The sequence below is a fragment of the Electrona antarctica genome, assembly GCF_951216825.1.
Source record: "Electrona antarctica genome assembly, chromosome: 23".
In the NCBI taxonomy this organism is placed as follows: Eukaryota; Metazoa; Chordata; class Actinopteri; order Myctophiformes; family Myctophidae; genus Electrona; species Electrona antarctica.
The window spans coordinates 10,151,973-10,175,354 of NC_136804.1; the positions used below are offsets into that span (position 1 = coordinate 10,151,973).

At 44.1% G+C, this 23,382-nt stretch overlaps 1 protein-coding gene across 1 annotated transcript in view; it reads left to right on the forward strand.

Annotated features, from left to right (window-relative positions):
* Positions 1-1,653: 1,653 nt before the first annotated feature.
* tafa5a (TAFA chemokine like family member 5a) overlaps positions 1,654-23,382 on the forward strand; it is a gene marked incomplete at its 5' end in the record, with an annotated part of 107,800 nt that continues 86,071 nt past the window's right edge. The window contains one exon of the mRNA XM_079494048.1: positions 1,654-1,744. Within this exon, the coding sequence (XP_079350174.1) occupies positions 1,654-1,744 (91 nt within the window). The remainder of the gene's footprint in view (positions 1,745-23,382) is intronic.

Consider the following 23,382-nt stretch of genomic DNA (forward strand, 5'->3'; position numbering starts at 1 on the left):
GCGAAAATCAATCAATAGGCCCGAAAATTAAGGCCCGGCCCTACCTGGGCCCTCATTCAAACCTAGTACATTCAAGACACTGCCCCCGTTGCCACCTTTAGATCTCCATATATGGAGCTGACCTGTTCTGACATTCCATATGTTGATCTGACCTCATCACACCCTGTACACTCAATACACGCTCCATATATGGCCAGTGCACACGACAGATCCCTGATGTCATCAATATTGGCCATAGTAAATGCGACCTGCTGTCTCAGTTAAGCCCATATATGGAGATCCCTAATGTCATCAATATTGGCCAGCAACTCTACATCTGACTTCAAACCCTTATATCTCCATATATGGATATATGTCATAACCTGTTCTGACATTCCATATGTTGATCCTTCCCCATCCATCCTTCCTCTTCGATGTCTCCCTTTTGACTGATACCTGTCCATTTATGGCCTGCCGCAAAGTGATTTGTGCAGCCGCAAACTAGAGTTCTCAACAGGCCTGAAAATTAAGGCCTGGCCCTACCTGGGTCCTCGTCAAACCCTGTACATTCAAGATCTCCATATATGGAGCTGACCTGTTCTGACATTCTATATGTTGCTCATCACATTCTGTACACTCAAGATCCATATGGCCAGTGCAAGGGTGAGGTCCTTGCACAGGCTTCTTACTGGTAACATGTGTGTGAGTGTGTGAGTGTGTCTGTGTCTCTGTGTCTCTGTGTGTGTGTGTGTGTGTGTGTGTGTGTGTGTGTGTGTGTGTGTGTGCGCGCGCGTGCGTGCGTGCGTGCGTGCGTGCGTGCGTGCGTGCGTGCGTGCGTGTCATTTATGTAGGGGTATTTACTACTATTATTAATAATAATAATAATAATAATAATCGCCATATATATTCGAAGAGCGTAAACTGTGCACGGCATGCGTGCGTGTAATACGCAGGAATGCGCTATTTGGTGCGTCTCCCTTGTGCTGTGCGTAACGATGACAAGAGGTTGCCTACGTGAGAGAGAGAGAGAGAGAGAGAGAGAGAGAGAGCAGCTAGCTACGCAGAGGCGACTCCGTGGCAGTGTGTGTGCTGCTCCGCCGGAGGAAGGAGAGATGCGCGTAACGACACGCAGCGGAACAGAGAGCGCTGATCATTTTCTGCGTCTCCGCCGCGCGCTCAGAGACGCTCCGTGAGAGAGAGAGAGAGAGAGAGAGAGAGAGAGAGAGAGGGACCAAAACGAAGGCTGACTGGCTGGGGGGAAACGATCTGTAACAATGTCAGTCCTAGCCGAAGCGGCGGTGGAGGTCTGATCTCCCCCCACCCACCCACTCTCAAAGCCCCGTTACTCTGACTGGCTCCTACCCGTGGATTTTCCTCTGTGGCGCGTGGTGTGTCCTAATTCATCTCTGATCAAATCCAAATCGGACTATATTCGGGGATTTCTGTGTGTGCCTCTCGATCCTTTTCCCTCCACTTTCTGCGGTGTGTGTGCGTGTGCGTGTGTGTGTGTGTGTGTGTGTGTGTGTGTGTGTGTGGTCCATGCACTACCTGGCAGAATGGGAGTGTGCGTGTGTGCGTGCCAGCCTGCGTGCGTGAGTGAGTGAGTGAGTGAGTGAGTCGAGTCCCGATCAGGCCGTCACTCACACATCCCGTCGCATCCTCCTCCACGCGAGGATGCAGCTGCGAGGAGTCGCGTGGGCGCTCACCGGAGCAGCGCTGTGCTGCCTCCTAATCCTGCTCATCCACTCCCGTCTGCTGAAAGAAGGTAATTCTCTCTACAATGCGTCAAGCTGCTGCTGCTGCTGCTGTTGTTGTTAACATTAGTACTATTATTAGTCTATTATTATCAGTTATGAGTTATGACTAGTATACGAGCTCATTGGTTATAAAGTTTAATTCCGAGAGTGTAATGGGTTCCATTTGGTTCAAGGTGTACACTTTGCAGTTTAAGGTTTTTGGTGTATAGGCTATTCGTGAATTTCAAATGTAGTATACACCTGCCATGTTGGCGACCAACACAGGTGTTTCAATTTGTCTGAATGCCCTATAGATAGAACATTAGTTGGTTCTATGCCAGTCAGACAAACTGAAACACCTGTGTGTTGGTCCCCAACTACATTTGAAACTGTAGGCTATAGGCTATACTGTAGTGTATATTTAAAAAAAACAACAACAATACCATACAATAAAAATATATATTATGCAGAGCTCCTGCACAAGCATGGTTGTGTTGTAAGATATATGAGGCCGAAGCAAACCACAGTGCAAATGTTTTGGCCTCGACAAAGGTCCCCGTTTTTTAGCTGTAATTTCAGTGACCTGCTGACGTTTGTTACTTCAATCACACCTCACCAGACTCTATAGCCTACTCTATCAGAACCCTATCAACAAGTCATCATCCTTCCCCCCGAGGCTTATACGGATCCATTTCTGTGGGATTTACGCATGACAGATCTAAAATATTGCATTGGTATACCACACACACACACACACACACACACACACACACACACACACACACACACACACACACACACACACACACACACACACACACACACACACACACACACACACACACACACACACACACACACACACACACACACACACACACACACACACACACACACACACCACAAAATACAGCAGGCCCACTTTTTTAGGAACCAAATATTAGGACCCAAAAGGTTTCAATAGATGGCACTATATATATATAGGGTCTATATAGCATAAGGGTTAACATTGAGGTCAAGCACTTACAGGGGGTCCATTTAAGCCCCCTGCATGTCCCCAGTCCTCCTCAATTCCAAACCAGGGATAAACATTCACAGAACCTGCAGGGCTGATTCTATAATAGTGTTTAATGCTCTCTCCCAAGCATGCTCCCGCACTGGCTTGTCTGTGTGAGTGAATGGCATGCCTAGCTCCGCAGCATGGGACTCATGTGGTCGCTGATGCTATGGGGGGTAATTCATTGATTTTTCCCATCTTGCTGACAACCCCAGAATGGCCATTAATGACATGTAATTTGACGACTCCCGCAGTCATCAGAAAGCAAAAAATGTCACCCATAAAAAAAGAACTTCAGCGAACGCTGTGTGCCGTGCATATTCCCTCTCGTTGCTATGCGCCGTCAATATCCCCCCCCCCCCCCCCCCCCCCCCCCACACACACACACACACACACAGCCACCCCGTACAAACGCAAATTCCAATTTCCAATATCATATACTGTACGTGCCCTGCCCTGCTATAGGGGGGATGTGAAGGGGAGAGCGCTCCGCAGCGGCCATGCAACGCAGGCAGCCTCCTTGTGAAAGTCAAACGATTGAACCCCGAGCATTCGATAGGGTTTTTGTATTCGTGATGCATCCCAATGGGCCCGGCATGCAGAAACAGCTCTCTCTCTCTCTCTCTGTGTGTGTGTGGCGTGCGTGCGTGCGTGCGTGCGTGCGTGCGTGCGTGCGTGCGTGCGTGCGTGCGTGCGTGCGCATTCATGTCTCTCCCTCTCGCTCTGCACTTAAAAAAAACCTATACATTGGCTATTTAGAACTATAGCTGTTTGATTCTATAAACATATTGGCACATTCTAAAAAAAACAACTAATCTTGTGTGGGGGGTTCCTGGCACAAACTATTTTGGAATGAGTGTGTGTGTCCTTGAGATGAACCACCTGTTGCTGCGCCTGCTGTGTCTACTGTCTACCCACAGGAGTAATGCTAATTTAAAAAGATATTGTTACAGTAGGCATATATTCCTAAATGAATAACTTCGCCAACATACATATTGTTTTCGTTATGTTTTGTTTTACACAAACCTGCTCTGGTCGCATGATGCTGATTGCTTAAAGGAATCATTCACCCAATAAATGACTTCATTGCTATTGTGTACTTAAACCCTGTGAGGTCTTGAACACGAGGAGAATTCTCGTTTGTAAAACATCGCTTAACTCATTCTACTGCCAATCACGTGTATTGATGCGTTTTTATTCCAAAGCCCACACCGCCAAATCACATGCTTGCTATTGCTATTGCTATTGCTATTCACTAACCTATGAATCATTGTTTGAGTCTCATTGAAACCATGGAAGCAGGAAATCACAATGGTCGCAAAAACACAGCTGCCATCCACTCCCACGTTAGAGGATTTTCAGAAATGCTTCAAACGTTTTTACACACGTCGGGGGCATTTTATTTGTATTTTTTTTTGCATGACAGTTTAATGTGGAAGTGTTTAAAACAAATATTTTCTTCTTATTCTATGGCAGTGGTTCTCAACGCTTTTCATATCAAGGCCCATTTGTTATTTGACATCTGACCTACGGACCACCATTTGATAAGATTTTGCACCTCAGACTCAAAACTTAGAATATTTTGTTATTGTTGGATACATTGTTTGTCCACAATTCCATGCTGTATTGATGTGGTTATTTTGGTATACCATTGGGAGAGATAACAGGAAAACGTTCAAAATATTCTAACTCTTGAGGGCGTAAAATAAAACCAAATGGACCCATAATGGTCCATTTGGTTTCATTTTACGCCCTCAAGAGTAAAATATCTAGAAGGGTCCACTTGGTTACCAACTCTCCCATCATTTAGCTGGGGACCACCTGGAAGTTGGAACCCCCTCAAGGACCACTGGTGGTCCCCGGACCACTGGTTGAAAACCACTGTTCTATGGTCATATTTTGGAACGGTAAACGCCTCGACTCTATAGAATGCATACTGGACTAGTGGACGAGTGTTGATTTGATATTGTTGTGCTCATTTCCTTCGTCTTTGGATTATTCATTCACCATATGACCATTTAGGACTGACGCTGCATGGCTTCTGAATCTAAAGTTTTCTGAAAAACCTAAATAGTTAGGCATATTTACTTTGGTGTTTTAAGCATTATGTTATACTTCGGCTATTGAAAAATAGCAGATCTACAAGCTCATAGCGCAAGAGCTTGTAGGTCTGCTATTTTTGAAAAATCTTGAAAATGTGGCGCACATCTTTGCATACGTATATATATTCTTTCAGAGCGAACGTTTTTAACTCAAATCTTTGCTTCTGGGGGGTCCCTGCAACAACATAATATTTTCAGATGGGGGTCGCCCGGGTCGGTGGCCAATTTATAAGGTCCTTGACATTAAATATTGAGCACCACTGATATAGAAACATAGGTATTTCAGAAAACTGTCAGGATGTAGAAGACATTTTTTAAATTTCGACGTCAGGCCTAAATGGGAAGAATTTCCAAAATGTTATGCCCATGCTTTAGCAACAAGAACTCCCAAAATGGGCCCCCGTCTTGAAGGGTGAAAACAAAGTACTAAAAACCAACACGCAAAAACACCAAAAGGGATTCCCGTCCACAATGGTTGACGTTTAACAAACCGAGATACTCTGTGTGTCCAGGACGACACGGCCTAGTGAACGATAGAAATAAAGTCTTTTGTAGGGTGAACTGTTCCTTGCAGCAGGATATGGACTATAGGTCTCACTACACGGAGATGTCTCTCTGCATCCGTGCCCCGGGGCGGGCGCAATCTGCACGGGTCACGGACTTATTCTTCGCTTGTTTTAAAGAGAGCAACGGCTCAGAACACGGCTGGTGAGGCCCCGCCGTCTCTGCCGAGCGCATATTCAGGTCAAGCTGTGGCAAACATATTCTCTCTCTCTCTCTCTCCCTCTCTCCCTCTCTCCCTCTCTCTCTCTCTCTCTCTCTCTAGAATTAATCTAATTAATTCTATACCATTTTCTGTACACATGCCTTTAACACTAGACAAGCATGTTTATTGTTAACCCTCTTTTGCATTTCAAACACACCTATATTGCCTATGCACTTAGAAATGTTTTTGTTTTGTTTCTTTAAACCATTCACATTTTTTTTTTTTTTTGCCATATCGGCCCTTTACACTGACACTGACGGCATGGTACGAAGTGCATTGCAAATATCAGCCCAATATCAGATTGGCTCTGGCTACCCATGTCGCCCAGAGTCCCAGATTCAGTGGGTGTATTTGAATGGACTGAGCAGCTGAAGGATGCACGGGAACCTGAGGGGCTTTGGTTCAGGCCATCAGTGTTGTCGAGCTCGTCGGAGTGGCAAGGCAATCTTTTTGACCTTCGAGTTGTGTGTGTGCTGTGTTATTTGTCAGTATCATATTGTGCTGCCTTTATATATTTTTTTTTACAGAGAGGTGATTTGCTTTGCTTTGCTTTTTTTTTTTTTTTTTTTTAAGCCGGCATTTTCCTTTTGCTCCTACGGAATAGCGTTTAGCCCCGGGGCCTGGCGGCCTGGCGGGGGCCAATTTAAGTTCATTATACAATGTTACGAGAGTCGGCTCTCAATGAAATCTATTCAGGGGAGAGAGAGGGAGAGAGAGAGAGAGAGAGAGAGACGCAAGCGCACGCACACACGCACACACACACACACACACACACACACACACACACACACAAAGGAGGACAGAGAACATGCTCACTTTGGGCTGTAAGAGTTGCCAAGGTCACTGGCGGCTGTAAGGGGCTAAGACGTGTGCTGATATAATGAATTCAAAGGACTGCATTAGCGACAGTCTTTTGGGGATGGTGATAATAAAAGGCAACGCTGGCTGCTGCTGCTGCTGCTGCTGCTGCTGCTGCTGCTGCTGCTGCTGCTGCTGCTAGCACTGTTGCAATGTCTGCTTATTATAAGAGACTCTGGAATTGTTTCTCTGTAACGTTGCTTGTAAATTATAGGCAGTTTGTTGTGGGTTTGCGTGCGTGCGTGCGTGCGTGCGTGCGTGCGTGCGTGCGTGCGTGCATATATGCATGCTGGTGGTATATACTGTATATATATATATATATATTACACTCCCCCAATATGTTAATGAGACGAGCTATGGGCTCGGGCTGTCTCTAGAAAGAGCATGGCTACCACCAGCATGCATATATGCACGCACGCACGCACGCACGCACGCACGCACAGCACATACATTAATGCAAGGCTTCATTGCTTGTGTAATAGAGTGAACTAATCCCTTAAGGCAGCCAAGCAAAAGTCATGAATGGTGTACTGTACGGCCATTTTTGGGAGATCATCAGACTCCTTGAACTTGGAAGGTATAATCTGTGTCATTTTAGATTTGTGCGTTGGCTGTTCAACAATAGCTGATATACAAGCTCACAGCACGTCACATTGTGCCGTGCTGTGTTGTATATCTGCATTTTTGTTTTTACATTTTTTTTAAATATTTAAAGTGTGAGAACTACTTATTTAGAAGGCATTTGTAGAATTGTCCTCTGGTCTTATCTAAATGAACTCCACCTGCTGGTGGGAGCTACCACTCTAGGAGGGTGGACTAAACCAACAGGCCTTTTTAGCAGTATTTGTCACACAAAGGTGGAGGGGGCCCGGCCCGGCATTCAAATATTATGCATGGGGAACGGGGCTGGATTGAGCACCACGTCACATTTCTCAACTCCCCATTTCAATTATTCAAGCACTGGAGAGAATCTCATTTGTGGCGTTCATCGGCTGTGTTATTTGTCACATGGCGATAGAGTCCATTGACAGGCTTGTGAAGTAATAAGTATAGTTTGTGACATACCGAGAAATCACATTCACAGTCCCGTGAATGATGGTTAAATGCGAGGAAATATGGTACTGTTCATTTCATTAAAAGAAAACAATATCAGTCCTTCAATATCTGTATAAAGAAGATATACGCCTCATGGCATCATGCCTCATGACATCACAAGGTCCATATATGGGCATCCCCAGACAATGCCCTAATACAATTCCTGTTAAGCCCATATATGGGAATGCACTTCTCAAAACTCAGAGACATGCCACCACCCTTCAAACCCAACTCTTCAATATTGCTTTCCCCAGCCATCTCATTCCACCGTTTTAAATTCCTTAGTCGTAGTGTGTTTCCCCTAATAATGTTTGTATTTGTTTTCTCATGTTCCCCTTGTAAAGCATCTTTAGGTACTCAGAAAAGCATTTTATAAATGTGAGATATTAGTATAATTATAATTATTAGTGTTAGTTAGACTAGTTATTGCACACTTATTATTATTCTGGTTTGTCGTGCTGGTTTGCGAGCTGGATGGGGGTCTGATGAGGAGTACAGCTGATGTCCTTGACTCACTTGACTCTCACATGTCACAGTTTGAAAACATGTACAGTCAGTACTAGGCTACATCAATATTACACATTTTGATGGTTTGACTATTATCTAATATGTTGTAAATAGTACCACTGTATTCCTCATCCATGAAAATGTGTGATCAGTCACCAGAATAAAGATCCTAAGTTGTCTAGAACTTGAGTTATTGGTAAAATAACAGTAGGTTGGCGGCCATTTTGAAAAATGGCTGCAATGGTCACAGGACAAATCTAAATAGTACCAGTGTATCCTTGAAAATGTATGATTAGCCACCAGAATCAAGATCCTAGGTGGCTCTAACTGTGTGTCAGATTTCATACACTTATCGTAAAGTGCACGATTTTTGCCTGTAGGGCCTCCGCTAATATACATGCTGAGAACAGGGATACTGGTAAAAACTATTTATTTTCTTCTTTTCCTTTCGGCTTTTCCCTTCAGGGGTTGCCACAACGAATCATCTGCCTGGTTCCATCTCACCCTGTCCTCTGCCTCCTCACATTTGTCATGTCATAGAATCCCTTTAACATCTTTCAAGTGGACAGATCATTCTTTATTCTTTATCAAGTCCTGACCTGTGAAATATATAGGAGACCAGAAAGTAATGAATTGAATTGAATTGGAAAACAGAGATTTCCAACCCCGAGGTCTGGTTATCCAGTGAGCTGGTTGCGGGCACCGCTGATCTGGGAAACAATGAAATGGATTGAGATCCATGCTTTCAGATGCAATCACTGTCATCCTTGAATGATGAATAGCTCATAAGTTATGTATAACAATGTGTTAATCAATAATTGACCTTGTCCTTGGACCGCCAAATTGAACCATACACTATATCCATTATTGAGTTAGAGAGCTAATATGAGGCTTCATGGTGCTGTGGTTTGACAGCCATACAGTATTGAGTGATTGCGGACAGTGACGTACAGTGACACCGACAGACACAACACACTGCTCAACTATACTAACGGCTGGCATCCGTCTAACTAATTTATAGTCTTGCATCTTGGCCATTTGTAAAACATGTTGGATTATATCGTGCCAAACCTTGTGTGCACATTGCCAGTAGGCTACAGAAAATGTTTCATACTTATTAGCATTATTATTGATATATTTATAATGGAAGGCTGTGATCAGACTAAAGATGACACCAGTCATCATCGCAGGCATTATCGCAGCGTGACAAGTTTCGAGCTCTCTATTTTTGCTACTCTGGATTGAGTGTGGAAGTATATAGTGGCCCTCTCCATCTTCAAAGTTGCCCACCCCTGGACAGGGCCAAATTAGCCATTGGGCCGGTGGGGCTGTGGCCCAGGGGCCCTTTGAGGTACTGGGGTTGAGGCCCTGAAAAGGGCTCCTGGGGACCTTCAATGGCCATTGATTTTGTTAAAATTAGGTAAAAAAGATGATACAAACACGAAAAAAACGATTTTGACACGTTGTGAGCTTGTAGATTGGCTATATTCAGCATGCAAAGCAAGTGTAAAATGACTTATACTGGATCTCTTGTCCACTAATCCCTTCCTAATATGTTACTCTGGTTTTAATTTGTTGACGAAATTGTCAATATATTTAGTCTTAGTTTTAGTCAGCATTGTTGACGAAATTGTCAATATATTTAGTCTTAGTTTTAGTCAGCATTTTGTTTCCATTTCGTTTTCATCAGTTGAAAAAGGTAGTCGACGAGCATTTTTTGTCATAGTATTAGTCGACAAAATCAACACTTCAACTGCAACACCAGGCTGCATAACTAACTATACAGCCCACAATCCAGCTGATGGTAGAACTTGAGAATGGATGTGATGAGGGCCATCACATCCAACGTAAACAAAATATCATGTCTAGCCAAAATGTAATTCATTTAATGCATTCATACTTTCAAAAAACGTAGGCGATCTATACAAGCTCACAAAGCAGCACAATGCAATGTGTTGTATAAGGTTGTAGATTGGCTATTTTCATACATTTTCAACATATATTGATCATACAATATAATTGTGATTAGCTCAAATACTGGCTATCATTGCCATTATAATCATGTTGATATGTGACTCGAGAAGTGTCAGAACGTGGTCCCTACAGCTTAAATGGCATACAGACATGTGTGCTTAAGACGCCAATAGTGGGCTTGGGGTAGACGATTTATGATCGCAGCAAACACTTAGCCATGTCAAATCCCGCAACAGGCAAGCCAGGTCCCCCCCCCCCCCCCCCCACCCCCCACCCAGAGTAATCTGCTATAAACTGATTTCAATTGGGTGCAATTTATCTTTAATGGTTAGAATCAGCTGTAATCCATAAGGGCAACGCACATTAATCAATGGGCTTAATTGATTCATTACTTAAAAGGGCTTCGTTAATTAATTTGCTCGGATGAATCAATCACGGTCTGAGCGGAAAAGGCGCGGCCCGGTTTGTCAAGGTTTAATCTGAACCGCTTCCAAACTATACCCCCTCGTGTCTCGCCGTGGCCGCAGGGCAGTTTTTCATCACCACCTGTTTGAAATCTCCAATATTTACCTGCCCGCCTGTTCTTACGACGAGGCCCTATTGATTACACTTTGGTCTAAGACAGTAAAAACTGTTTGCACTGCCAGACGCACCCTGATGTCCTGGGGGTTCCTATTGATTACGTCCCCGGCCACGTCAAGGGACTGTAAAATAAAAGAAAAAAAGAAAAAGAAGAAAAAAATACACTGTCGAGGAAGTGGACGGTTAATGAAAAGCTGGCTGTACGTTGAATCTATCTGGGTTCCATTTGTCGGTTTATTGAAGAGCCTTGAAAGCCAGCAGTGGTGAACATTTATTTTAGGTACTTTTACTTGACTCGAGTAATTCCTGATATAATAATAATACATCTCAGAGGCAAATGTTGCAAGTTTTACTCCACTACAATTATTTTATATCAGTTACTAGATTATCATTATATGAAACGTATGCTTAAGCCCCGGCCTATATGTTACACTTTGGCTATTCAAAAATGTTTTTTTAAGCATCTTGATGGCAATACTCTTGAGTACTTTCACTCAAGTCAAGTGTCAAACACATATGTCTTTTACTTGGTTCCATGGTTCCACATTGTGGTATTAGCGTCTGTTTACATTTACTTCCACTGAAATCCAGTGCTGTTAAAGAGAAATATCTAACCACAATATTGTATACACCTCCTCCCAGTCATAAAGATATGATGAAACCCCCCGAGGCCCTGCAGTATAGGCTACCAATCAAAGCTTGGCAATGCATAAAATGAAGTCACAGCGAGGAAGGGAACACACAGGGTCACAGTGTCACACTGTGACCCTGTAAGCAGTGCTGTACTGTGGATTATATAGTGGAGTGCTGCATCGGGCCAACGCGCACATTGCTCGCGCACACACGTGCGCGTGGGTGATCACCGACTGAAATAACCTGTTTTATAATGTAGGCCTATGTATTAACTCACGGAAGGAGGTGGGGCCCGCACGCCATTCTTTAGGCAAAGGAAGTAGTTTAGAGAAGACAACGTTTCGATCTCACAGGATCTTCATCAGCTGGTCAGTATAAACAGATGCACACATGTTCCATCACTGTTATCCACATTAGCCCTCAGATTGATTGCAAGACGCTGTACTCTGTCGTCAACACTAAGCCATTCCAGCCTGTCAAAATGGACAGGGGTATACAGTTGGAGGCCATCGATATTGTCCTTTTCTTTTTGCTGAGGTTTGTGTGATCTGCGCAAAAGGAGAGTTAACCCATTTTGGGCGGGAACCCCTTTTGGTGTTTTAAACATTATGTTATAATTTAGCTATTGAAAAATAGCAGATCTACAAGCTCATAGCGCGCCACCGCGCTACGAGCTTGTAGGTCTGCTATTTTTTTTAAATCATGAAAATATTTATTTCAGAAAACTGGAGGATTTAGAAGATTTTTTTTTAAATGTTGAGGTCAGGCCTAAATGGGTCAAATGATAAGGGACAATATCGGTGGCACCCAACTGTATGAGGTGGGAAAAGGTTTGGGAACCACTGCTTTGTCGACCACTGCATGGCCCCTTTGCATCATATCTCACACAGGGCGGGAGGTTAGGGGCTCAATGATGTCATCACAGATTGGCCCCGGCTTCGTTGGGCTGCATGACTAACACACCGTGTCAGCGCCGTGCCCTTCCGCGTGGCGTAATGGCATTACGGAGTAAATAAGAGACACAGGTTATTGCCGCCGATAACGCTATCGCTCGTCCTTTACAGTGAGCTAACCAATTTAGACCTGAGATCAGATTCTACAAAATGTATTCTAAATCATGAGATGTTTTCTGAAAGAAAAAAAAACTATGCTTCTATGTCAGTGATTCTCAAACTATATGTATATATTTGCCATCTGAAAATATGTTGTTCCAGGGAACCCCCATAAGCAAAGATTTGAGTTAAAAACGTTCACTGTGAAAGAATATATATTCAAAGATTTGCACACATTTTCATGACTTTTCAAAAATAGCAGATCTACAAGCTCATACATAGCCCGGGCTACGAGCTTGTAGATCTGCTATTTCTCAACAGCTAAAGTTTAAAAGAATGGACAACGTGGTTAAAAGCTATAAGGTGACACAGATGCGTACTCAGGTCTAAATGGGCTAAGCCCATTATCTGGCATTGCATTAGACGTGGATTTGGAAATCGTGCACCTCGAGATGCAATTTATTCAAGGGCGCGTCGCGCTAAGGGGATGTGACGTGGCCAACGTTTCTCGTGCCTGCCTGCCTTCACAGAGCAATCACCGCTATCACAATCACATGCTAAGTATATACTTATAGCACGTGCCGGTGTTCCGGCGGTAAAATACCAGATCTACAGGCTCACCGCGTGTTGTGCTGCGATGTGTTGTGTTGTGAGCTTGTATAGATCTGGCATTTTGGAGCATGTGACACCACGAGTGCCCCACGAAAAGTAAGTCAGGCGTTAGAGTTTTTCATTAGGTGTCATTCCTGCTCTAATTCTTTCTTCTTTTTTGGGGGTGGGGGGCACGGTGAGGCTGCCACCGTGAGTGGTGGGATGAGGCAGGGAAGAGGGCTCTAGAAAAGAAAATAATGATCTTTATGAAATCGCCCTAGACACAATCTGACAGCATAGAGACCAAGCCAGGCCTTGTTAAAAATCAATAAAGCCTCCATTAGGTTCCTAAACAGAAAACATGCAATCGTTTGCCTCTTTCAGGCGCTAATTTACGGCAACGTCTATAAACCTGACCCGTGTTGCTGTCACGGTGGAAATGAAAAAGAAAAAAAACGGCGAGATATCATGAAGCACCACGGAGCCCGCTGGCACGGGGACACACATCACACGTCGGCGGGGCGGCTTTAGGGCCAAAAGAGGAAAAAAGCTGCTGGATTTCTTAATCCAATCCATTCAGATGAGACAGCGCTTTGGTGTGTGTGTGTGTGTGTGTGTGTGTGTGTGTGTGTGTGTGTGTGACTGTGTGTGTGTGTGCGCGCGCGCACGATCAAAAGCCTTTAACAGGCTATTGATCAGGTGGATGAAAACGGAGACAAAGACATTGATCCGGAGTGGATGGGAAGGAGGGGGTGACCTGCAAGGGGTTCGCCTTTTAGACACAACAGAAAACGTGCAACACATCTGCAGGGGCCGGTGGGCGGCCGTGTGGCTTGATTGGTTGGTTGGGTGGGTCGGTGGGTGTGGCCGTGTTCATCCCCCTTTTAGACCTGAGGACGCATCTGTGTCACCTTATAGCTTTTAATCACTACAACCATCATGTTAAACGTCAGCTGTTGAAAAATAGCAGAGCTACAAGCCTGTAGCGCGGCTTGTAGATCTGCTATTTCTTGTTTTTTTTGTTTTTTTTGCAAATCTTTGAATATATATATTCTTTCACAGTGAACCACATGTTTTCAGATGGGGGTCGGCGGCCAAATACATATACTTGTGTCAGTGGGTCCTTGACATGATTTAGAAGACATTTGTAGAATGTGGTCTCAGGGCTCAATGGGTTAACCACTTCCAACCTGGCGCCCCATGCCATTAACGAAACATATGTCAATTCAATTCAAAGGAGCTTTATTGGCATGAGAAAACATACGTTTAACATTGCCAAGCCAGTGTCAAAATATAATAAAAACTGGGAGGTATATACAGTTGGGGGTACAGCATTTTGTAAACAGAGCTATGTCACATTGCGTCGTTATATAAATGTTAAAAAGGGTATAAAGCATTTTTTGAAGTAGCAGCGATTTTTTTGCAGTCACTTTGGGACAAATAGCAAAAAAAATCCTCAGATTTAAGATGTGTTTAAAGGTAGCAGCTCTGATTACATGTGCAGTAGGTCTAGCTTGGTACAGATAGTAGTCCTTAGGGTGGTTGTATTCCATTGGCTGACCTTCTTTTGTCGCAACAGTTCACAAATCTTGCTGCTGTGTTTGCACATTGTTGTATGGGAGTTTTTTTGCTGTTGGTCATACAGTTTCAAACTCACTTTGGGTGTGTGTAATTTCTAATGTCAAAGACATTTTTAAAAACAAAACAAATCATTCCCCCGAAAAACGTTTCTTTATCAATTGTCATATACATTAAAAACATATGCATTTTCAAAACATGAAAATAGCTGACCTATACTAGCTCACAGTGTGAATTATGACGATGTCCATAGGGCTTAACTTTACCATTCTGGGGGGAACATTCACCCAAAATAGCAGATCTAAAAGCTCATAACATGTCGCATTAACGTGCGTCAGGGTAAGACTTTGTAGATCGGCTATTTTCGGCAGAGAGAGATTTGGTGTAGACGTAAAAGAAAAGGCGCTCCTGTCTGAAGTACAACTCTGGTCTGTTTGACTGTGAATAGAACCCATTCTGGGCAGGAACCCCTTTTGGTGTTAGCATTATGTTATGCTTTAGCTATTGAAAAATAGCAGATATACAAGCTCATAGCGCGCCACTGAGTGGCGCGCTACGAGCTTGTAGGTCTGCTATTTAAAAAAAATCGAAGAACGACTGACATAGAAACATATCTTTTTCAGAAAACTGTCAGGATGTAGAAGACATTTTCAGAATCTGATCTCAGGTCAAAATGGGTTAAGTGGTGAAGTTGGTACGTACGGGTCGCATAGACGCACTGGATCAAAAGTGAAGTCACAGACATTCCCAAAACTACCTCTTGAAGGATGCAGGTGCTGGCCCCGCGGTGAACTGACATCAAAGGAACCGAAGCAGGACTGCAGCACACTCTACCTCCCTAACGCTTATCAGTTAACAAGTGACATCTCGAGCCATGTCTTCTCCAGACATAGACGCATCACACGCCAAAGAGGGAGGCAATAAGGCCCCGGACCGGGCCTGTCCGTCCATCGATTGAACGATCGATCTTGGTCTTACGAACAAGACAGACGGCTTCGGAGGTCCTTCTCTTTTTGCTCCTAGATCAGCACCCCCGCCCCCACCACCCCTCTGCTCTCCAACGTGTAGACCTTGATAAATATGGAGTTTATGAGGCCCTGGAGCATTGCCATATTATTTACCCGGTTTGCGGGTGGGGGGGACAGGGGACGTGTACAATGTTGAGGTATACTCTTACTTTGCGTGAGTATTTCCAGATTTCTAGATGATTCATACATCCACTCCAAATTACAACTCAGACATTGCACTCCACTACAGTTATCTGACAGTTAGTTACTTTGTTTGTAGCTTTAGACTAGAATTACAAAACAGACATTAAGGACGACTCCACCCAATGTCTCCAAAATGTTACTGTATTTTGGGCTTTGTAAGGCAGAATATAGTTATGAGTTACGTTGTGAGCTTGTAGATTTTTTTGAAAAGATCACACATTTTGACCAAATGTCTTTATGTTTACTTTGGTAATGTATAGGTATATTTGGCCACCAGGATAAATTCATTATTCGTCAGGATTTTCCCCTGTTTTACCCATGGAGTGGATGATAGTTAAATAGAATTGTTTAAATCGGAGGGTGTTCACACTGATTCATAACCTGACTCCGCCAGATGGGGCAGGAGAGAGTACACTAGGTTCCCCCCTCCTGCTCCCATCTGGGAACTCTCAGGCAGACTTGATGCTCCGGCCACCAAACGGCCTGGCCAATCAGCGGCAGCTAGAGGCGGGATCAAGGCATACACAGTGCTGCCTTGATCCCGCCTCCCACTGTCCTGCAGGACCACTGCCTGCAGGGCATAGCGTTAAACTGCATCCGACAGGGCACAGCATGAGGGTATACCAGCTCACAGCACGTCGTGCCGCGAGGCATTATGAGCTTGTCGATAGGCTATCTTCATAGAACACCTTCCCCACAATAACAGAAAACCTGTACAGAGCCCTGAGGGACACCGTTCAACCATATTTAAGTGATTTTAAGTAAAACAAATATATAATAATATTAATCTGAATTCCACCACGTGTGGAACTGAGAGTGCAGATTAACCTTTTCTCTTGCTCCCTCACTTGTCTGGTTTTCTTTCTTCATCTCTCTCTCTACAGAGTTTTTTTTTTACGTGCTACGTTTTATAGCTCCGTCGATTCGACAGGGAGGGAGAGAGAAGGTAGAGGAGGCAGTGTTGCAGTTCCGTCAAAATCGTTACAGTCCCGCGCGCACGCGCGCACACACACACACACACACACACACACACACACACACACACACACACACACACACACACACACACACACACACACACACACACACACACACACACACACACACACACACACACACACACACACACACACACACACACACACACACACGGAGAGACTTCATTATTGGACCTGCAGGGCCTGTTAAAAAACAAACTCATGAATACAGAGAGCTGTTTCTTTTATCATGTCCTGTTGCCTCGCAGCACAACTGTGAGAGCGGAAAGCAGCGGCCCGCCTCACATAAAGATAACGCTATACGTACCGCACCGTACAAGTTAAACATGTTTAACCCATTTTGACCTGGGAACGATTCTACAAATGTCTTCTACATCCTGACAGTTTTCTGAAAAAGCTATGTTTCTATGTCAGTCGCTCTTCGATTATTCAAAAATAGCAGACCTACAAGCTCGTAGCTTGTAGATCTGCTATTTTTCAATAGCTAAAGCATAACATAATGCTTACACCAAAAGGGGTTCCCGCCCAGAATGGGTTAAAACCTTGTATGTCCATGTTTTGACTTCTATGCGTTTTCCTTTAAATCATCACCCTGCATTAATTCAGTGGCAAAAGTAGCAAATCCTTGCCAATCTGCAAGCTGTTGAGACGTCATGATGTGACATGTTGGGCTTTTATTTTGTGGATTTATTATTTCAATTGTTTTACCGTGAAAGTGTCTTGTGTGGATTGTATGAGTATGAACAAGTGCTTGTGACTAAATAAAACCTACACTGAAATAGGATAGTCATGGGTCTGCAACAATCATGAGTTATAGGAGTTTGAATGAATGTAGCCTACATTTGTGTGAAGGATGTAATTTGTAGATGTGAGTGGACTTCATTTAACTGACTAAACTTTTTTGGAATATTACATTTTTTTAAAACATTTTTTTTTTTTTTTTAAACAAAAACGTCTCTCTCTCTCTCTCTCACGTCTAAACGTCCAGTGGTGTAAAGCAACTAAGTACAATTACTTAAGTACTTGAGTACAGTTTTGAGTTGGACGTATTTGTACTTTAGTATTTCCAATTTCCTATACTTTTACTTCTACTCAATCATATCTCAGAGCCAAGACTTGTGCTTTGTACTGTACATTATTTGAAAACTTTAGTTATGAGTTTATTTTTGATTAGAAACTATTTTCATTAGAAACTATACATACTTCAACCCTATACACATTCCGGCCAATTGAAAATAGCCGATTTACAAGCTTGTAGATCGGCTATTTTCAAAAGATTGTGTACACATTTGGAACTTGTGAAATTAGACATTCTGCAATATGAGTACTTTAATTTTGAGTACATTTTGAATACGGGACTTATATGCTTGTAAACGAGTATACATCTACATTGCAGCATTGCGTTTACTTGAGTAAAACATTGTGTTTTTTCCACAACCGCAAGCTTGTTGGGCTATATTTTCACCCTCGGGACACCATTGTACGACAAAGCACAAATCAGGGTTTAGAGAGTGCCACATAACTCTCGTTAGGGTTGTCCCAATCGGATCGGGTGATCGGAAATCGGGGCCAATAACTCCATTTTCAAACGTGTTCTATGAAATATAAATATCGGATCGGAAAAATTGATATCGGCAGATGCACAAAATCAAATGATCAGGATCGGGAGCAAAAAAACGCGATCGGGACATCCTTAACTCTCGTGTCAAAAACATGTAGTTATCCTGGTCTCTAAACTGCCTCCCCATGGAGGGGAAACTCCCCCTCTGTCAGGTGAAAAGAAGCGGCTTGGAGTACTCATGCATTGAAGAGGTCAGTCCGTTGCTCTCCCCAGGTTGGCAGAGGGAGTGGATTACATATTGACACTGGGTGTAAAAATATATTATATATTATATTATATCGTGGTATAAACATTATGGAAACAAATAATAATAATAATAATAATTCCCATGTCAGCGGTTCACGTGCCGGGTGATAATGTGGGACATTTGGCTGTTTGTTATGCATTGATCCTGCCGACAATGCCCAACCGGATCTGCCGACGCCTTGCTCTCACAGCGTTGACTTTAGCCTGCCACTCCGCCTCCACACTGCATGCGATGTACACACACACACACACACACACACACACACACACACGCACACGCCCTGTGACATTTCATATTTCTGGAGGCTTGTTATCGCCAAGGCACTCGGGCGGCGGTCAGGACATGAATCAGATCATGGATACCTTTTTTTGGTTTCCACACGAAGCACACACACACACACACACACACACACACACACACACACACACACACACACACACACACACACACACACACACACACACACACACACACACACACACACACACACACACACACACACACACACACACACACACACACACGGGTGGGAAAAACTTCACATTTTAATAACGGTATGTATTCAGCGAATGAAATACGCCTGGCTTGCACATTTGCCTTGCTGAACAGACACTAAATTATACCTTGTGCGCCGCCACACAAGCCCAAGGATAATATCACATCCAATGAGTTGAAATAAACTAGGGCTTGTGGGATGCAGCATGTAGGGAGAGCGATGCCCTTGCTTAAATCAAAGTGTATTATGGTGGTTGCGTGGGTCGGTGGGGGCTCTGGGACAACGGACCAGAGGGTGGCACACGGGTACACAGCTGGTCCTCGTTGGTGCTTTTTACGTAACGATAGTATCAGTACAAGGTGGTCAAGGTGTGTAAACACGCAGGCGTGGCGAATGCACGCACACATGCACGCACGCACGCACACAGACACACAGACACACACACCGGCGGCGGACAAAGTATTGAACTCAAATACTTGAGTCCCATAATAATAATAATAATAACAATAACAATAATAATTGTAATAATTATAATAATAATAATAATTATTATTATCCTACTATACATGTGCCACGTCTCTGCGTGTCTGCGTACGGTTGTAATGGACGTAACTCAGTGCCCGGACTCGAGTCGGTCGGACCAACGGCTCTCCAGAACCACCACAAAAGGCTCTGCTCAGGCTCTGCCAGTGGACCTAATCAGCCTAAATCCCCTCACCTGTGCAATGTCCAGCCTCTGCCTCAATTGATTACCATGGCAACCCCACACCTGACAATTGATTAGCCTACTTAACCAGTCCACTTTTCACAGTCAGTCAGCCCTCTTCAGACACAGGCAGATACAGAGATCTCCATTTGGGACACAGACAGACAGTTAAAACGGGTGCTATGACAAGTTGACAACGGGTATTATTTGGTTCCCAAGGTGCATCGTTCTCAAGTAGGCCAGTAGCCGACGGGCACGTACAGGTCTAGTTATTATAATAATAATATATTTGGGGGAAGGTCTGTGGATCTGCTACTTTTGATGCTTTCATGTGACTGTGCTGTAGTCATATAATTTGAGAAAAAACACAAAAAGGTGAAAATATGGAAATAGGAAGTTTTTGCAAAACGAAATGATTAGATGATTAGATCCAGACTAGATTCAGACTTTACGGCTTTCAGGCTTACATTTCAGTAAGCCTAACTCCCAAAATTGGGCTCACACTCTCAGGCCGTGTAAAAGCCCCTAATAGATGTGTGAGAGGCACAAAACCGAGCGGAGAGACGCCCATGCACCTGCCTGGTGCGGCCCAGGTGGAGCAAAAAATATAAAAATAAAACATGAAAAATTGAAATATGGAGAGGGGTCTGACAGAAGGCTTTGCGACAGTGACACAATGGTGGCCTGGCGTGCATTCACGTTAGTGTGCCTGTCTGTTTGCGAGCACATGAATGTGTGTGTGTGTGTGTGTGTGTGTGTGTGTATTGTGAGGCTGGGAAAGCCGGTAATTAAATAATTGGCACAAGCGGCTACTCGCAGACAGAGATGCACTCACATGTACACCCACTCACGTCAATTATGTCTCTCTCTCTCTCACGCACGCACGCACGCATGCACAGACGGACAGACAGACAGACAGACAGACAGTGTGTCAGAGAGAGAGAGGGAGGGGGGGGGGGGGGGGGGGTGTTATAGCCATTTTTTAAGGAGTGTGTGTGTGTGTGTGTGTGTGTGTGTGTGTGTGTGTGTGTGTGTGTGTGTGTGTGTGTGTGTGTGTGTGTGTGTGTCGGGGGTGGGTGGGTTGCCATGGTGACTCAGGTAACGGCAGGCAGGGATTGGCTAAGGGCCGGTAAACTACGCCAATGCTAGGAGAGAGAAAGATAGTGTTTTAAAGTCTTTGTGCTCGTCTCAAACGTGTTCCACTGTAGTGACACTTCAATGCCTCGTATCAACTGTTCAATTCTATTCATGGCCTGCTTTTTATTCGCTTCCCGTACAGTACGGTCACAGTTTAAACCAGTGAACCTTAAACTTCTTCATGTCAAGGACCCCTAAAGTGATATGGTGTAGGCTATACAGACACCAATCTGGAAAGATGCCATTGAGAGAAGATGTAAAACTGAAAATATATAATTCTTTGAAAATCTACAAGCACAATTCATGTGAGCTTGTAGATTGGCTAGTATTGCAATACTACGATTCTTAACATGTTAAGAATTATTTTAACTTGCCTCATGTCTAGAGGGTGTACATCATGGCTGGGGCATGTACTTGTACATCAAGCCATCTGATCTCACGCTGCTACAGAAACAAGAGATTTTGAATTAATGTTAGCGCTGTGACTAGATGTGGCTCTGTCCATGGTGCTGAACTCATGTTGTGGCATTGAGAGACTAGCTGTGACTCTGTCCATGGTGCTGAACTCATGTTGTGGCATTGAGAGTAGCTGTGACTCTGTCCATGGTTCTGAACTCAGGCTGTGGCATTGAGAGAGTAGCTGTGACTCTGTCCATGGTTCGGAACTCAGGCTGTGGCATTGAGAGAGTAGCTGTGACTCTGTCCATGGTTCTGAACTAATGTCGCATTGTGAATAGCTGTGACTCTCTCTGTCCATGGTGTAAGGCTGTCCCCAAACATTCAAGGTTCGAATGTTCGCTCGTTAGGGTTGGCACTCGAATCTTAATTAATGGGCTTGAACCATTCGTTTTATTTTTTTTTATTTTTTTATTAAATAAAAAATATTATTATTTTTTCCCTTTTTTTATTAACTCGAAAATATATCTCGGCGAGAATGCGATATGAGCATGTAAAAAAAAGTAAGTTTCTAGTGCATTCCTGTCAGAAGTTATGATTTTTTTAAAGAAATATCTCCTAGTTCTGCTGTCCCATCTCCCGTGCTTGTAATTTGGTGATTGGCCTGCAGCTGAGGTGAATTGAATGGAATGTCTGACGCGTCTCTCTCACACACACACACACACACACACACACACACACACACACACACACACACACACACACCTAGCCTGGCTAATAAGCCAGACTAATATCACACAACACTGTCGCGGCAAATATCTTTTTGCCAACGGCTGATTCGGTCTGGTTTATTAACCAGGCTAACACACACCAGCATGATCGCTGACAGGGGCCATGATATATTAGCATATGCTCTCTAGCATCACATCACAAAAAGTAGGGAACTCTGATCATTGTTAAGCAAAACGGTCACGGAGGATCTGCTTTTGCCCTGTGCCCACTTCACTTCAATGCGCCTCCCAGAATACACAGGTGGAACAAATAACGAGCAATATACGCTGTTTTAGCTGCCTGCCAGCAAGCTCACGTGAGCTTGCAGATCAGCTGTTTTCGCGTAGCCACTTGACGGTGTTTGTGTGTGTGTGTGTGTGTGTGTGTGTGTTGGAGTTGGAGTTGGAGTTCAGCACCATGGCATGGTGCTGAACTCATGTTTTGGCATTGGGAGTAGCTGTGACTCTGTCCATGGTTCTGAACTAATGTTTTGGCATTGAGAGTAGCTGTGACTCTGTCCATGGTGCTGAACTCGTGTTGTGGCATTGAGAGACTAGCTGTGACTCTGTAACCTGACTCCGCCAGATGGAGCAGCAGAGAGTACACTGGGTTCCCCCCTCCTGCTCCCATCTGGGCAGTGCCAATCAGCGGCAGCTAGAGGCGGGATCAAGGCATACACAGTGCTGCCTTGATCCCGCCTCTAGCTGCCGCTGATTGTCCAGGCCTTTTTGTGGCCGGGCATCAAGTCTGCCTGAGAGTTCCCAGATGGGAGCAGGAGGGGGGAACCCAGTGTACTCTCTGCTGCCCCATCTGGCGGAGTCAGGTTAGTGACTCTGTCCATGGTGCTGAACTCGTGTTGTGGCATTGAGAGACTAGCTGTGACTCTGTCCATGGTGCTGAATTAATGTTGTGCGCAATGCGTGCGTGCTTGTACACGTGTGTATGTGTCGCCTTAAACCACACACGCACCCATGCACCCCCCTATCCGCCCTCTGGTTAGCGTGGAATTTCAGATAAGGATTTTTCCTCGCCTATTCTACTAACAGGGCTCTGCATTGGTTCTGACGGAGCCAGAATACCAATGAGACCTGGAGACGGAGAGAGAGAGAGAGAGAGAGAGAGGAAAGGGATTTATGATCAGATCTTTGATGTTTATGTCCGGTGGGTGATAATGTTTTATCCCTGTGTCTGGTCAGACTGAATTAAATACATCTGATGGATTTGAAAAGTATGTGATGAAAATATCACAATTTCGGAATTGGTCCAAAAATTATAATAAAAAAAGGTTT